General features: G+C 44.8%; 2 protein-coding genes across 2 annotated transcripts in view; one reads left to right on the top strand and one right to left on the bottom strand.

The window, feature by feature from the left end:
- The window catches only part of trpc1 (transient receptor potential cation channel, subfamily C, member 1), a 59,353-nt gene extending 54,984 nt beyond the window's left edge, over positions 1-4,369 (top strand). Inside the window, exons 10-13 of the mRNA XM_029626562.2 lie at positions 2,012-2,196; positions 2,537-2,738; positions 3,205-3,399; positions 3,562-4,369. Coding sequence (XP_029482422.2) covers positions 2,012-2,196; positions 2,537-2,738; positions 3,205-3,399; positions 3,562-3,789 — 810 coding nt within the window. The 3' untranslated portion in view covers positions 3,790-4,369. The remainder of the gene's footprint in view (positions 1-2,011; positions 2,197-2,536; positions 2,739-3,204; positions 3,400-3,561) is intronic.
- A 648-nt stretch (positions 4,370-5,017) lies between these two features.
- On the bottom strand, positions 5,018-16,752 carry LOC115105033 (procollagen C-endopeptidase enhancer 2-like). The gene is made up of 9 exons (XM_029626563.2): positions 16,592-16,752; positions 16,092-16,200; positions 13,902-14,157; positions 12,252-12,376; positions 11,835-11,971; positions 11,453-11,616; positions 9,522-9,605; positions 8,346-8,513; positions 5,018-6,070 (listed from the first exon to the last, which is right to left on the bottom strand). Exons 1-9 carry the CDS (start codon positions 16,726-16,728, stop codon positions 5,940-5,942), a joined length of 1,311 nt encoding a protein of 436 aa, XP_029482423.1. The 5' UTR covers positions 16,729-16,752; the 3' UTR covers positions 5,018-5,939.
- Positions 16,753-17,032: the final 280 nt, after the last annotated feature.

Here is a 17,032-nt window from a genome sequence, read left to right on the forward strand (position 1 = left end):
CAATTCAAGGGCTTTATTGGCATGGGAAACATGTGTTAACATTGCCAAAGCAAGTGAGGTAGATAATATATAAAGTGAATATATAAAGTGAAATAAACAATACAAATTAACAGTAAACATTACACATACAGAAGTTTCAAAACAATAAAGACATTACAAATGTCATATTATATATATACAGTGTTTTAACAATGTACAAATGGTAAAGGACACAAGATAAAATTAATAAGCATAAATATGGGTTGTATTTACAATGGTGTGTGTTCTTCACTGGTTGCCCTTTTCTCGTGGCAACAGGTCACAAATCTTGCTGCTGTGATGGCACACTGTGGAATCTATCTATCTATCTATCTATCTATCTATCTATCTATCTATCTACATGCACTCAAGCTGGAACTGTGACATCACTGTCTGGCATGGGCGAATGGAAAAGTTATTATCTGGCTGTGTGCACCTCCACACACATGCTCACATGGCAGACACACCCCTCAATGATTGTCTGACACACATTTACATACGTGTACACACATGCCACACGAACAACCACTTACATTAACATATGAGCACACATTCTGTATGAACAAATACTTTGTCTCTCTCTTTCACTATCTCTCTCTCTCACACACACACAAACAAAAGCACTGAGACAGTAGTCCCACTGCAGACTGACGGTGTAGTGTGGTTATAGTGTGGTTAGGAGTAATGAATACTTGCCTGGTTATGCCAGGTTACTCCATCCTACCCAGAGAGGCCAACTCACTCTTCTATAGAGGAAGTACCCCACACAGAGGCCCTCCTGGGTGGAAAGTGTGTGTGTGTGTGTGTGTGTGTGTGTGTGTGTGTGTGTGTGTGTGTGTGTGTGTGTGTGTGTGTGTGGGTGGGTGTGAGAGAGAAAGCTAGTTGGAACGGTACAGATGAATCATCCCTTTGTCAGAGTGAGGTCCCTCAGGGCCAAAGTCTAACTGGGTTGTGTGTGTAGGTGTCTAACTCTGATGACATTTCAGGGTCGGTGTGTGTGTGTAGGTGTGTTTTAAAGGTGTGTGTATCCACCCCTCCCCTCCTGCGTCAGTACCCCCTAGTCTGCGTTAAGAGCTCCTGACCCCCTACATTCCTGCTCTGTTTGTACAGTAGGTTAGAGGCCAGCTGACAGCCATGCAGATCATGCTGAGACCAGGGAACTTCCACAGCAACTAAATCAGCCATCTTCTAAGAGGGACGGAGGAAGTAGAGGGACCCGCCGCACCAGATGATAGGGGAACCACTGGGGAGATTCACATGTGACAAGATAATGAATCATACTGAGCTGCTCTCTCTCTCTTTCTCTCTCTGTCCCGCAACAACCTGGCGAGTTGCACCTTGTGGTCGTCCCTCTCGACTCCTGTTGGCTCTTGGTTAGGGAGTGAGTCTTCTGACTGAGGTCTCTCTCACAATGGACCATCTGTGTGTATGTGGGACAGGGGTGTTTGGGATGGTTAGACCTGGGCCAGGGAGCTACATGTCTGGATAAATAAAAACCACCAGCCATGCTCTCAGGGCTATATATAGAGACTTAAACCCCGCTCTCAGAACAGTTTCAATGTCCTTCAGCTTGGTCAATGTTTATCTGTGTGCTACCTCAACTCGCTAGGGTATCTGCTTGTCAAGGTTGTTTTTAACAGAACAGTTCTCTTCAGTAGGTGGTACAGAGAATAACTATTTGACCATGTTTATTTGCTCACTCTAAAGATAGACATCCTAATGAAAGGGGTTTGCTTTCCAATGTAGCTCTTTTTACTAGGCATAAGTACACACTACTATCCCTGGACTTGTTTGACCTGGGTGGTTGGTTGTGTTCTTAGCTAGTCATTTTTGGTCCAGGGTTGTGTTCATCAGGAGTCGCACACTGTAACAAAAATATTTTGCAATGGAAAATGAACTATTTTGTTTTATTATTGGACAAGCTCAGGTAGTAGTTACCTCTCGGTCAGAAGATGGTAATTTAGCTCATGCCAGAGTGCTCTTGTGTTCCCAGATCTCCGTTGGCCAGATGCTGCAGGAGTTTGGTAAGTTCCTGGGTCTGTTTCTGCTGGTGCTCATCTCTTTCACCATCGGTCTGACGCAGCTCTACGGGAAGGATCAGAAGGACCCGGCCAAGAGTCCCGCCAAAGACTGTGAGGGCATCTTCTGTCAGCAGCAGAGCAACGACGCCTTCCACACGTACGTACAGTCTACCTAAATTTTCTCTCTCTCCCCTTTCCCTGTTTCACAGGTTCATGGGTACCAGTTTTGACTGTTAACCTCTGACCCATAGAGATCCAATATTTCAATGTTCTTCTGTATATGTCATTATATTTTCCATGACCTCCCTGTTGACAGATTATTGGGTACTGTACCTGTTACTCCCTGTTCTGACCTTTAACCTCCCTGTTGACAGATTATTGGGTACTGTACCTGTTACTCCCTGTTCTGACCTTTAACCTTCCTGTTGACCGATTCATGGGTACTGTACCTGTTACTTCGTGTTCTGACCTTTAACCTCTGAATTTCCTGTTGAAAGGTTCATGGGAACGTGCTACGCACTGTTCTGGTACATCTTTTCTCTGGCCCACGTGGCTCTCTTCGTGACCCGGATCAACTACACGGAGGAGCTGAGGTCATTTGTGGGAGCCCTCATTGTGGGCACGTACAACATCGTGGTGGTCATCGTTCTCACCAAGCTGCTGGTCGCCATGCTCCACAAGAGCTTCAGGCAGATCGCTGTAAGTCAATCAAGCGATCAATCAATTAACCATTTAAATCAGTCCAATTTATTTATAAAGCCTGATTTGCATCAGCAGTTGTCAGTAACCCGGCCTGAAGTGACTGCAAGTCACAGATTGTCCATCAAGTTACAACAACAACAAAAACAATAGGACTTGATTGGTCTAAGTGTTCATTTGGAGTACTTTTTTTTATTCAGTGTTTGGAGTTTAGGCAAAGATCAGCCGTATAATTCACATCAATTAATCAACTTTAATGCTTCATAAATTACATTTACCCGTCATCAGCTCAACAATCATCATTCTGAATGAAAAACACAAATCCACTCCAAGAACACTTCAGTCTAACAGATGGTAGTGATTTCTTAACATTTCTCTATCGATAAACACGTTCCCCTATTTTCTCAGTGATTTCCTAAATCTCCCATTTCATTCCATTTCCCTCTAAACCCCCCGAATCCCCTAGAACCACGAGGATAAGGAGTGGAAGTTTGCACGCGCCAAGCTGTGGCTGAGCTACTTTGACGACAAGTGTACCCTGCCGCCGCCCTTCAACATCCTACCCTCCCCCAAGACGGTGTGTTACCTTCTGACCAGTATGAGTAAATGGATCTGCTCCCACACCTCCACGGGGAAGGTCAAGAGACAGAACAGCCTCAAGGTAAGAGAGACGGGACACTATCCAATCAAGAAGTGATACCTCTGTATACTTTAAATGTACTGACCGTTTCTCATCTTATCCTCCCATGATATCCAGATAAGTAGACACTGGGTTCAGTCTCCAGTCCTAACCTCCCATGTTGTTGTTGTCCCATCCATCCAGGAGTGGAGGAATCTGAAGCGGAAGCGTGATGAGAACTACCAGAAGATCATGTGTTGTCTTGTCCATCGCTACCTGACGTCCACCAGGCAGAAGATGCAGAGCACCGACCAGGCCACCGTAGAGAACCTCAACGACCTGCGGCAGGACCTCTCCAAGTTCCGCAACGAGATGAGAGACCTGCTGGGATTCAGAACCTCCAAGTACGCCATGTTCTACCCCCGGAGCTAAGACTGACCTGATCTGAACCTCAACCCAACCATGTTCTACCCCCGGAGCTAAGACTGACCTGATCTGAACCTCAACCCAACCATGTTCTACCCCCGGAGCTAAGACTGACCTGATCTGAACCTCAACCCAACCATGTTCTACCCCCGGAGCTAAGACTGACCTGATCTGAACCTCAACCCAACCATGTTCTACCCCCGGAGCTAAGACTGACCTGATCTGAACCTCAACCCAACCATGTTCTACCCTTGGAGCTAGAACTGATCTGGTCTCAACCTACACCCAACCTCAACCGGCCAGCTAAGACTGGCCTCAACCCCAACATCAACCCCAACCGCCTCTGTTAGCCTCTTCCCCCAGGGGGTCCTATCTCTGACCCTAGCATGCTCAGAAATGACCTTGTGTCCAGTCACAGAGAGACATTTAAACCTGGAACTCCACTGGAAATATATATATATATATTCTGCACCAAAGTCTCCAGATTCACCCAGATCCCTTATGTAATAATATTCAGTCATCCTACTTGTTTTCTAAAGTTGTCATTGTTTTCAACAATGGACTTAATAAAATGTAATGGAAAATACAGACTGGCTGTGACTTTTTGTCTTGGCAGAGAGAAACGATAAATATTGAGTTGCATCACATGTTCAGCTGGCACGAGAACGGAGACAGTTGGTTTTAATTGTGGAATATCTGTGAATGTTACTCACTGTTCAGAGCCAGCACTTCCCTGGTCAAAACACACCTGACCATTCCCAGTGCTCAGTGGAGCGTTCATGACTGCCCTACTAACAGCTGCCTTCACACCTGGCCATAGTTACCACATACTCTATGTAGGCCAGATATATATGTTGTTATTTATGTTCTTATATGCACTGTTTAGTTGTTTGTTTTTTATCCCCTTTTCTCCCCAATTGGTAGTTCCAGTCTTGTCCCATCACTGCAACTCCCGTATGGACTCGGGGGAGGCGAAGGTCGAGAGCCATGCGACCCTGCCAAGCCGCACTGCTTTCTTGACACACTGCTCGCTTAACCCGGAAGCCAGCCACACCAATGTGTCGGAGGAAACGGGATCGAACCCGGATGTAGCGACACCTCTATGTAGCGCCTTAGACCGCTGCACCACTCGGGAGGCCCTTATATGCACTGTTAACGTGACATATTACAACGCACTGCTGGGCTGTAAATTAATGAATGATGACACTCCATATGAAGAACCACCTCGTTAAAATAAACTTCATTTTCTGTTTTTTATTTGGTCAGATGAAAACAATAAAATATAAATAACATTTACCAATTGAATCATATGAAAATACTTTATATTGTAATTCATTTCATATGTCTTTTTATTACATACATTACAAACCAAGCTGACATGATGATAAGGAGTGCTTTGTTGAATCCATTCATTGTGAAAAGCTTTGGCTAATAAGTGACAGTACTAAACGTAATACTAGCATGAAAACAAATCATTTCAAAAGGAATGCTATATATTCAACTATTGCACTTATCGACACCACATAAAATACCTCCCAAATCTTGTCCATTCAATGTGAACATAGGAAATAAAGAGCAGTTTGTAAACACTGTCCATAAAACTATAACACCCCGTCCTCAATTATGTACTTCCTCTAACAAACTCCTTCCTGTCTGATGTTTGATCCAAGCCAACACTCATGACACCAGGGTTGTGTTCAGTGGGCTTGAAACGTGAGAAAATGTTTTTGAAACAGAAAAGGTACATGAGCACTCTCATTGGACATATTTAGGTAGTATTTAGTTTCAAAACATTTTCTCCTGTTTTGTTCTAACTGAACGTGACCCAGGTGAGTCCCCCCCCCCCTACTATCGGTCTCTCTTCCTCTCCTCCCTCTCTTCAATTATCACACTCATTCTTCACATTGCACTCAAAACAGGTCCAGTTCAGAGGAAAGAGAAAAAACAGCATAGAAAAACAAAACAAAGGAAAGAGACAGCCAGACACCTCCAGGCAGTAACAGCCTGAGCTCTGTAGACTAGTCCTGTGGTGAAGGATGATAGATAATGATGGGCGGAGCCAGGGAAGGCTGGGCAGAGACTAACAAGAACAGCCACACCCTTTTGTGGGTGGGGCATGGTGGTTGGGTGGAGACTCAGGCAGCACGTAGCTGATCTCAGCAGCGTTTGTTCTTCAGTACGTTGAGTCCCCTCTGGTTCTTAGCCTTGAAGGCCATGACGAAGTGATGCGGGGCGATCTTCCCCTTCCCATCCTCGTCCGCTGAGCCCATGAAGATGTAGTTGAGGCCTAGTGAGATCACACAGAAAGAGCCTGAATGCAGTGGCGGAACGGCAGAGACATTCAGGAAGGTAGCACATCAGCGTCAACTCTCCTCTGGGTTCCATATATGTTTATAGCTACAGTTGAAGTCGGAAGTTTACATACACTTAGGTTGGAGTCATTAAAACTCATTTTTCAACCACTCCACACATTTCTTGTTAACAAACTATAGTTTAGGCAAGTCAGTTAGGACATCTACTCTGTGCATGACACAAGTAATTTTTCCAACAATTGTTAACAGACAGCTTATTTCACTTATAATTCACTGTATCACAATTCCAGTGGGTCAGAAGTTTACATACACTAAGTTGACTGTGCCTTTAAACAGCTTGGAAAATTCCAGAAAATGGTGTCATGGCTTTAGAAGCTTCTGATAGGCTAATTGACATAATTTGAGCCAATTGGGGGTGTACCTGTGGATGTATTTCAAGGCCTACCTTCAAACTCACTGCCTCTTTGCTTCACATCATGGGAAAATCAAAAGAAATCAACCAAGACCTCAGAAAAGAAATTGTAGACGTCCACAAGTCTGCCTCATCCTTGGGAGCAATTTCCAAACGCCTGAAGGCCCCACGTTCATCTGTACAAACAATAGTACGCAAGTATAAACACCATGGGACCATGCAGCCGTCATAACCCTCAGGAAGGAGATGCGTTCTGTCTCCTAGAGATGAACGTACTTTGGTGCGAAAGGTGAAAATCAATTCCAGAACAACAGCAAAGGACCTTGTGAAGATGCTGGAGGAAACAGGTACAAAAGTATCTATATCCACAGTAAAAACGAGTCCTATATCGACTGCTCAGCAAGGAACAAGCCACTGCTCCAAAACCTCCATAAAAAATCCATACTACGGTTTGCAACTGCACATGGGGACAAAGATCGTACTTTTTGGAGAAATGTCCTCTGGTCTGATGAAATAAAAATAGAACTGTTTGTCCATAATGACCATCGTTATGTTTGGAGGAAAAGGGGGAGGCTTGCAAGCCGAAGATCACCATCCCAACAGTGAAGCACGGGGGTGGCAGCATCATGTTGTGGGGCTGCTTTGCTGCAGGAGGGACTGGTGCACTTCACAAAATAGATGGCATCATGAGGGAGGACAATTATGTGGATATATTGAAGCAACATCTCAAGACATCAATCGTGAAGTTAAAGCTTGGTCGCAAATGGGTCTTCCAAATGGACAATGACCCCAAGCATACTTGCAAAGTTGTGGGAAAATGGCTTAAGGACAACAAGTCAAGGTATTGGAGTGGCCATCACAAAGCCCTGACCTCAGTCCTATATAAAATATGTGGGCAGAACTGAAAAAGCATGTGCGTGCAAGGAGGCCTACAAACCTGACTCAGTTACACCAGCTCTGTCAGGAGGAATGGGACAAAATTCACCCAGCTTGTGGAAGGCTACCCGAAACGTTTGACCCAAGTTAAACAATTTAAAGGCAATGCTACCAAATACTAATTGAGTGTATGTAAACTTCTGACCCACTGGGAATGTGATTAAAGAAATAAAAGTATAAAGTATAAAGTATAAGTATAAAGTATATTTGGCTAAGGTGTATGTACATTTTCGTCTTCAACTGTACATCTATAGACGTATAGAGTACTGTATAGTATGTTTGTACATATTCACAGTATGGATCAGCGGCTGAGGGGGAAGGTATAGATCTTATTGCACAGTGAGTTTTGCCGCTTACCTCAGACCTTCGTCAAGCTCCTTCGGGTGAGCTTGAAGATAGGTTACCGCAATGGAGGCAAACTCAGAGCCATAAACCAAGTAGTATGTCGAACCATGTATCTTGTACATTTGGAACATGCCGCTGTCACAAGTGCTTACTCAGTGCCACACTTGAAACTGTGTCAGTATTACTCAATCATAGAATTTGAACTGAAATAAAAACATGGTTCAATAGTACAATCATGGACTAAAACCTGTGCTATCGTGTCACGCTGAATGTCTGAAACTTAAGCAAGAGAAACGGATTACTATATCCAGGGGAGAGTTAGCCTGAGTGCCAGTCTGTTTTTGCTATCATGCCAACTCCTTGTCACTCATTGTCATGCCAAACCACATTGTCTTGAGTTGGAGTTGGCAAGAGCACAAACGGATCTGGGACCAGGCCATCGAAACAGACAACAGATCTGGGACCAGGCTATAGAAGGAGACAACAGATCTGGGACCAGGCTAGTGGAGAGTGAGCCCCAGAGTCCTTTGGCAGTGGTCCACCGTACTACTACTCACCTCGTCTGATGGATGGACACTTCTTGCAGAGCACGATGATCTTGGTGCTCATGGTCTTGCCGGCCTGCTGGATGGCCAGGTTGCCTTCTTTGTAGACGTTGATGATGGAGATGGTGGCGTACATGCTGCCTCCTCGCACCACTGCCGTGATGACAGTTCCTGTTATCACTGTCACAGAAACATGGGGGAGTTTAGATGACTCAACAACAAGCTCTCAACAACATCTACTTAGATTGGAAGTCTGACAACTGTGTCATCATTATGAAATGGTAGTGTATAACGTTCAACAGCCTGTAAGCTCTGTAATTGCCTTGACCAAATATTGTATGATCGAGATCGGATATCTTTCTATACAAATACTCTGATGCTCGGCTTGCAAAATGTACTGGTTGAATAGCTTTGAATAAGATGATCAGATCAATGTGTAAACAGGAAGGAAAGGCCGGGTCTTCTGTTAGGTCCTTTTGTGTCAGGCCTAGTCATTAAAACTTGTGATGCAACACCCTTGGCTTGATAAGACTGCAGACTGTTTGCCACTGTATTATACAAGACATTTTGACACTAACACCAAATTACTGGTCTTCACAGACTGGTCTTCATTTTCCATGTACATTTGACCTAACATCCCTTAGGAAAAGCAATTATTAAAATACCTGCCTCATTCCATCAACATCTACTCGGAGAAAAACATCACAGAGCTAGTCTAAATACTGTGGTGGCAAACTAAGGCCATGGAGTACGTTGGCTGAATCAACACCTTCATTTAGCAGCAGTTTACCTAGAGTTAGGCTCTTCTCTAGCATGTGTGTTACCTCTATGAGACGAAGAGAACTGTGTCAGTCCCATACACAAATTCACTGGGCTGCCCTGTCAGAAAAACCTCAAGGACGCTTTTCAGAAGCGCTGAAACCACGCAGATAGTGTATCACGACAACATGGGTTTGTTGAGAGAGGGACGGCTCATATGGACTGGGTTGATGCTGGGGTAAGTGTTGGACAATTTTCTCCCACCCCACCCCCCTGACTGACACACACACACACACACACACACACTGTTGACCTGTTGTTGTTTGTTGCTGTAGCTTAGTATCTGTGACGGCAGTAGTGACAGCTTTAGGCAGGTCAGCCATAGTAATATATGTAGCATTAGCTGTAGGGGAATAGTATCTCTCTTACCAAAGTCACTGGTACAGTAGTTGCTCTCAACGGTTCCACTTCTTTTGCATTTCTGCTGGCACAGAGCTAAAGAGTACTTCAGGGCTGGGGAGACACAGAGAAAAGAAAAATATAGTTACTTAGTTCACATTCTTCTTCAACATTCAAGGGATGCTAGCAAGTAGGGTTTGGGTTGATTTTGTTTCACATTGAGTCAATTCAGGGAATGAATTGAAATCAATCGTAGGCCAATGAATTAGTATGAACATTTCCCATTGAAAACTGTGGGCAACTTAGAATCCTACAATTCACATCATGCTTAAGGTATAGGGTTCTACTTACGTCTGGCGGTAAGGAGGGGCAAGTGTCTAACGCATGCAGGGGTTGGTCATTTACCTGTCTAACATCAGCTTGCTTGCACTGAGATGGGAGTGGTGAAACTATTTGAGATGTGTCCTTAAAAACGAGCACCAAACTGCCAATTTCAGTCAGAGTAACTGGAGATAAACTAATCTTTGTGGTTATGTTGGTTATGGCATCAATTTTGCCAGCGAAGGTGCACAGTAGCCTAATCAGTGGCATTTCATCAATGTTTTATTAAAAGATCATCTTTGAGAGCAGCAAAACAGTCTACAGACCTTTTTAGTCAATTGGAACGTATTTAGGCGTCCCTACAGACCTGGGCTCGATCCCGGACTGTATCACAACCAGCCATGATCGGGAGTCCCCATAGGCTGGCACACAATTGGCCCAGCGTCGTCCGGGTTAGGGAATGGTTTGGCCGGGGGGCTTTACTTGGCTCATCGCGCTCTAGCGACTTCTTATGGCGGGCCGGGTGCCTGCAGGCTGACCCCGGTCGCCAGTTGAACGGTGTTTCCTCCGACACATTGGTGCGGCTGGCTTCCGGGCTAAGCGGGAGGGAGTTAAGAAGCGCGGTTAGGAGGCTCATGTTTCGGAGGACACATGACTCGACCTTCACCTCCCGAGCTCGTTGGGAAGTTGCACAGATGAGACAAGATCGAAAAAGAGGGTAAAATAAAACATTTAATGTATCTTTCTTTAAGTGTCAGTGACTGTGGGAAGCCTGTCTAGGAACATCAAGTTATTAAAAAAGACTGCTAGGGTAGTGGTATAGGGAAAAGCTGAGACTACAAAATACAGTCCAATCAATGTCCAAATGTTATTCTTAGTAGAGGCAGTCATCAAAGGATCCTGATGACATTCAGATGACATCATGACGGGGGGGGGGGGGGGGGGGGTTGTGTGTGTGTGCCTTGCCAGAGAGATTTGGTGTCCTCAAACAACCATGCATGGGTGCCTTTAGGAGGTTCGGCATATTAGTTTGTCTGAGTAAGAAGGAACAAGGTGTCTCTTTGGAGTGACTACCTGCTTCCCTTCCCCTTAACTCTGTCATAGTAGAGAAATCACAGATTTAAAAAGACAAAAAAAACCTAGAAAAGAATACATGGAAGTGATAAGTGATAAGTTAGAGGGGACTGATGTTTTGACTGGCATCTAACCTCGTCCCCAGATAGAGCCGGCTAGGGACAAGATTAACAGCCATTCAGCCTTGGTGTCTGCTTCATTGCCTTTCATCTTCGGGTCAACAGCCACTACCATGGTAGATCTGATCTGGAACCAGGCTAATGAAAATGCCTGTAAGCCACTCTCCTAGTGGGAGGGATGGAGCTACAGCAGCTACACCACATGTTGGCATCAGCAAAGACCACTGGGACCAGGCAATCTAATCTGTCTCTAAATCCCCAACTCCTAGTAGCAGATCAAATGGACCAAACACCCATGTGGCCTGGAGATGATGATGATGAATTGCATTCATATTGTGCAAAAAGCACTTAACATTGTAACAACAAGACTGAAGAGATGTGTCAAGACAAGCAAAGAGTTACACATATGTCCTGTTTGGATGAAACATAGAAAAAGGAGCTACCTACGTATGGGTCTGGTGGTAGCTGCTGGGGTGGTGGTGGTCGCTGGTACCGTGGGGGTGGGGAACTTCTTGGGTCTAAACTTGTAGTGGCCGATGAACCCGTCTGCTGTTAAACTGAGGTCTGAGAGGAACTGGATCAGGAGCTGGTTACCTTCAGAGAATACTGGACTGAAGAGAGAGAGAGAGAGAGAGAGAAGAGGGAGATCGATATATAGAGATAGAATGTTAGCTTACCTGGTAAGTAGTTGATATATTGCATATGCTCATGGATATCTTGTGCTTAGGTAAAACAGTTAATCTTGCATTAGTAGGTTTATGATCAAGGTCATAAGCGAAGCGGTACATTAGCTAGATGAATGCAGAGTAGAAACAGGTGTGTGACGTACTCTGGAGGGCTATCGCCACAGTACTTCCCGATCCTCTTGGCATCGTTGATCTCTGCCCCGTTGAAAATGGCCACATAGTCATATCGACAGTAGTTGTCTCTTTCCACATCGAACTTCTCAAACTTCACCTCAATAATCTGTGTTGGTGGACAGGTCACACATAACACAGGTTACATAGAACACAGGTTACATAGAACACAGGTTACATAGAACACAGGTTACAAAGAACACGTTACACTGAACAAATTACTTTCAGCCCACATTCTGAAGTTGCATTTCATTGTGCAACACTAACCAAGAGCAAACCACAAAGCAATTATGTGAAAATGGACATCTTAGGCGATCTCAATCACTGTCAATTGTGTCAAGTTGAACTGTGAGTAAAGTAAGAACCTCAGGCTGTAGACGAACACTCACCTGGTTCTTAGGAGCCACTATGTGCCATGAGCAGGTGACCCCTGCGGGGTAGTCTTTCTCGGGCCAGTTAGGGGTCTTAAAGGACCCGGAGGGTTTAACCAGACGACCGCCACAGTACTGATCCCCTGGTGGGTGCAAAGTCAAACTACAACGTTTAGTTATACTGCCCACATAGTACTGCTTCACATGCTATTCATTTGACGCACCACTGGGCATCATCCTGCGACTCTGTGTTTATGTGCAAGATATATCGCTTCCTTCTGAATGTTAAAGGATGGAACGTTGTGCACGCGCATGACATAATCCCATAATGGAACAAACATTTTCGGATAAGTAGGCTCTTGTCTTATGCATCCCTTGTGGTTATGAGTAAATGAAGAAGACATCGGTCTGTTCCTCTGCCTTGGTCCCATGCTGCAACGTGCAGTTAAAAGGGAGTCTATATGCCAGGCATACCATCACACATCTGAGAGATCACATCAGCCAACCACACAAGCTGCTTGGACTGGCAAGGGATCTGTGGATCTTTAAAAACTATGGCTGGATCTCCTGTAACATGTAGTTAGTCGCTATAGCAGTTAGTTCCACTACAGCCGAGCTCCCAGCCTCATGACTGGCAGACGGACAAGCCCAATTTGCCCAATTTGACTAAAATAGACATTGAACAAATGGAGGAGTGCTGTGTGGTGCTTTTCAGTTTCAACCAACCACACCCAGAAACAGGGAAAACACCAGTCAATCTAAGCTGACAGACCAAGAGGGATTCCAGCTGTCAGCTACTGTAGAGGTACGGAGACAGAGAGAAGGTATTCAGGGAGGCACTCAGCCCCCCCCAAAATTCCACAAACTCATTCGGGGAGAAGTAACGTCACCGGGTCAGAAAAGGAAGGGGCGGCTTAGCGCTGACCCGTCTGACCCTAGAGCTCTCCATCTGGAAAATGAGCCGTGACAAAATCCTTGTCATGCTGTTAAATGTGTAGAGCTTCACCTCCTCCTCGAGGAAGCTTTAAGTCAACAGGTTTCGTCTTAACTGCCCAAGAGGTCTAAACTGAAAGAGCACTGGTACTTTATCTTACCAAGCAGAAGTCAAACTTTCCCTTGACCTGCTATCCGTTGGGAGTGATTTATTTCGCTAGAACTGCCCTTTAGTCTCAGATGTAAATAATTGACCTCTCAGATCTCATCATCTGGGTATTAGTATTATTACAGTGACACGGTGCAACGACCTTGCTGGGGCAGCTAGCGGTTAAGAGGCTAGTTAATTAGCTGGTTAAAATGTGAACCGTAGCACTCAACACGCACACACATATCTGAGGTCTTTACGATGTGGAGTCCGAGCAGAGTCACGGCTAGGGCTCAGTCCCTAATGCTCTGTTGAACATGCTTGGGTATAGGCTGGATACAGATGACTGCAGTTTTCACTACACAGCCTAGAGGTTAGAGAGGCAAGCCTGCAACCGGCAGGTAACTAATCCAACAGAAAAAAATCTAGTAGGATCCTAGATCCCGTCTCCTGCCACTGTGCCATTGAGCAAGGCACGTTTATTTTATTTTTATTTTATTTAACCTTTATTTAACTAGGCAAGTTAAACATAACCCTTAACTACTACATTATTCTTCTATTCCTCTTCTATATTCTATTCTGCTTACCTCTCTCATGCGGCTGGGCAGCAGAGTACACTGCCAGGAAGCCACTCCCAGCTGTGTTGGCATCAGACACCATCTGAATGAGCATCTTGTTGCCTGTGGAGACCAGGGCGCCTGGCCTGAAAGTCCCACAGAAGCGGCCCAGCCTCTGGCCACTCACATGGCCACTGTAAACATCCACGTAGTCATAGCGGCACAGGTTGTCACTCTCCAGGTCAATGAAGCGGAAGGACAGGACCACCACTTTACCCTCAGGGACCTGGGAACAACATTCAATCCAATACAATATACATTACAATCTATTGAATCACATAAGGGGTATACAGTGCTTTCGGAAAGTATTCATACCCCTTGACTTTTTCCACATTTTGTTACGTTACAGCTTTGTTCTAAAATGAATTAAATTAAATAAAAACTCAGCAATAAAAACACAATATGCCATAATGACAAAGCGAAAACAGGTTTTTAGATTTTTTTGCAAATGTATAAAAACTATTCAGACACTCTGCTATGAGACTCAAAATTGAGCTCAGCTGCATCCTGTTTCCATTGACCATCCTTGAGAAGTCCACCTGTGGTAAATTCAATTGATTGGACATGTTTTGGAAAGGCACACACTTGTCTATATAAGGTCCCACAGTTGACAGTGCATGTCAGAGCAAAAACCAAGCCTTAAGGTCAAAGAAATTGTCGGTAGAGCTCCAAGGCTAGGCATGTGTCGAGGCACAGATCTGGGGAAAGGAACCAAAACATTTCTGCAGCATTGAAGGCCCCCAAGTACACAGTGGCCTCCATCATTCTTAAATGGAAGAAGTTTGGAATCACCAAGACTCTTCCTATAGCTGGCCGCCCAGCCAAACTGAGCAATTGGGGGAGAAGGGCCTTGGTCAGGGAGGTGACCAAGAACCCGATGGTCACTCAGAGCACTAGAGTTCCTCTATGGAGATGGGAGAACCTTCCAGAAGGAAAACCATCTCTGCAGCACTCCACCAATTAGGCCTTTATGGTAGAATGGCCAGACTGAAGCCACTCCTCAGTAAAAGACACATGACAGCCCACTTGGAGTTTGCCAAAAGGCACCTAAAGTCTCTCAGACCATGAGAAAAAAGATTCCCTGGTCTGATGAAACCAAGATTGAACTCTTTGGCCTGAATGTGAAGCGTCACGTCTGGAGGAAACCTGGAACCATCCCTATGGTGAAGTATGGTGGTGGAAGCATCATGCTGTGTGGATGTTTTTCAGCGGCAGAGACTGGGAGATTAGTCAAGATTGAGGCAAAGATGAACGGAAACAAAGTACAGAGAGATCCTTGATGAAAATGTGCTCCAGAGAGCTCAAGACCTTAGACTGGGGTGACAGTTCACCTTCTAACAGGACAATGACCATAAGCACACAGCCAATGCACCGCATGAGTGGCTCGGGACAAGTTTCTGAATGTCCTTGAGTGGCCCAGCCAGAGCCCGTACTTGAACCCGATCCGAACATCTCTGACCTGAAAATAGCTGTGCAGCAACACTCCCCATCCAACCTGACAGAGCTTGACAGGATCTGCAGGGAAGAATGGGAGAAACTCCTTAAATACAGGTGTGCCAAGCTTGTAGTATCATACCCAAGAAGACTTGAGGCTGTAATCGATGCCAAAGGTGCTTCAACAAAGTACTAAGTAAAGGATCTGAATACTTATGTAAATGAGATATCATTTTTTTTTTTTTAATACATTTTCAAACATTTCTAAAAACCTGTTTTTGCTCTGTCATTATGGGGTATCATGTGTAGATTGATTGGGGGGGGGGGGGGGGGCAAGTTAATCCATTTTAGAATAAGGCTGTAACGTAACATAATGTGAAAAACTCAATGGGTCTGAATAGTTTCCAAATGCACTGTATGTGACAACTCATATAAGAGGAAACACATATTCCTCTGATTTACCTTTAATTCGTTGCAGCCATGTGACCATGCTGCGTGTTAATACAAATGCCAAGCAGGCAGCTCAAAGTGCCTGAGGGGTGCTGTGTGGCCAGTGGCCAAATATCAGACTACGAATTAGACCTACACAGTTAGGGTTAGTGAATTAGTATCTCATTGTACTTTATTGCAGAAACATTGCGTCATTTCAGTTCTCTGATATGGGTGCTGTTAACTGTTAGACATGAATCATGTATTTACAGTAGGGTACAAGTATGTTTGACTCACCGTGATTCTCCAAACACATTTGGTATTTGGGGGGTACACCCCTGGATACCCCGGGCTCCCAATGACCCCAGAACCCCCCGTTATATTCCCTCCGCATGTAAACGTTGGTCTGGAAACATTGAGCAAAATATTTTAGACACTTCTCATTCTAATACAAATATATAGCCTATGCTATCATGGAATCTGGAAAGGAGCAGAAGCCTAGGCGTTAATGGTTGGTGTTCATTCTTGGGTTGTCTCGGCAATGCGCCAATGTGCGTCCTCATGCCTACAGCGCAGACTGCAGATTCCACCAAAATAACAACTCCTCAGTTATGAACAATTTAACATCATTGATGCCGTTCATTCATTCATTGTGCCGTAGGCTAACGGATCATTGGCACCTCATGATAAGGCTTTGTAGGCTACAGTACACACGTGTTAATTCTAACAAATAGCCCAACGCAAAACCAAAAATAATCAATTGTAAAAAAAAAAGATTAAAAAAAGTGAAGAGGTACCTCCGTTGTGACTGCCCGCAGACTTCTGTCAAAAACAGTACACTCCATGCGCAAAAAACACTGCATATTCTCAACATTATCGGGTGAACTGACCAGGCACCACTTCGCCTGTTTTCGCCCGCTGGCATGAATGACATTGTATTCAGTCGCTCGAGCAGTGGGGAAAAGTACCCAGAAGTTCCTGGAGGGAGTTTCGCAAGCTGTAGCACAGAGATGAATATAGCGTTTGTTCTGCGTGGTAGGAGGGAGCAGTCGGCAGGGAGCTGCCTTTTTCCAAAAACTGGGATCAAAGACGCATTAGAAGTATTGAAGAGGGGGGTGGTGGTGCTTTGGTTTAGTACCACACCTGGCATAACCTACCTTGGGTAAAATAATGTTAATATCCCTAGTGAAATATTTATTCAAGGCACAGAGTTCAGGTGATCATGATGAATATATGGT

The sequence above is a fragment of the Oncorhynchus nerka genome, linkage group LG22, assembly GCF_034236695.1.
Source record: "Oncorhynchus nerka isolate Pitt River linkage group LG22, Oner_Uvic_2.0, whole genome shotgun sequence".
In the NCBI taxonomy this organism is placed as follows: Eukaryota; Metazoa; Chordata; class Actinopteri; order Salmoniformes; family Salmonidae; genus Oncorhynchus; species Oncorhynchus nerka.

Excerpts from the sequence above, each read along its gene's own strand:
- LOC115105033 (XM_029626563.2), bottom strand. The coding sequence starts at position 16,728 with ATGTCATTCATGCCAGCGGGCGAAAACAGGCGAAGTGGTGCCTGGTCA. Across the intron at positions 14,158-16,091 it reads AATGTGTTTGGAGAATCACG|GTCCCTGAGGGTAAAGTGGT; the intron begins GTGAGTCAAACA and ends TGTTGTTCCCAG. Across the intron at positions 11,617-11,834 it reads TGTGGCGATAGCCCTCCAGA|TCCAGTATTCTCTGAAGGTA; the intron begins GTACGTCACACA and ends CTCTCTCTTCAG.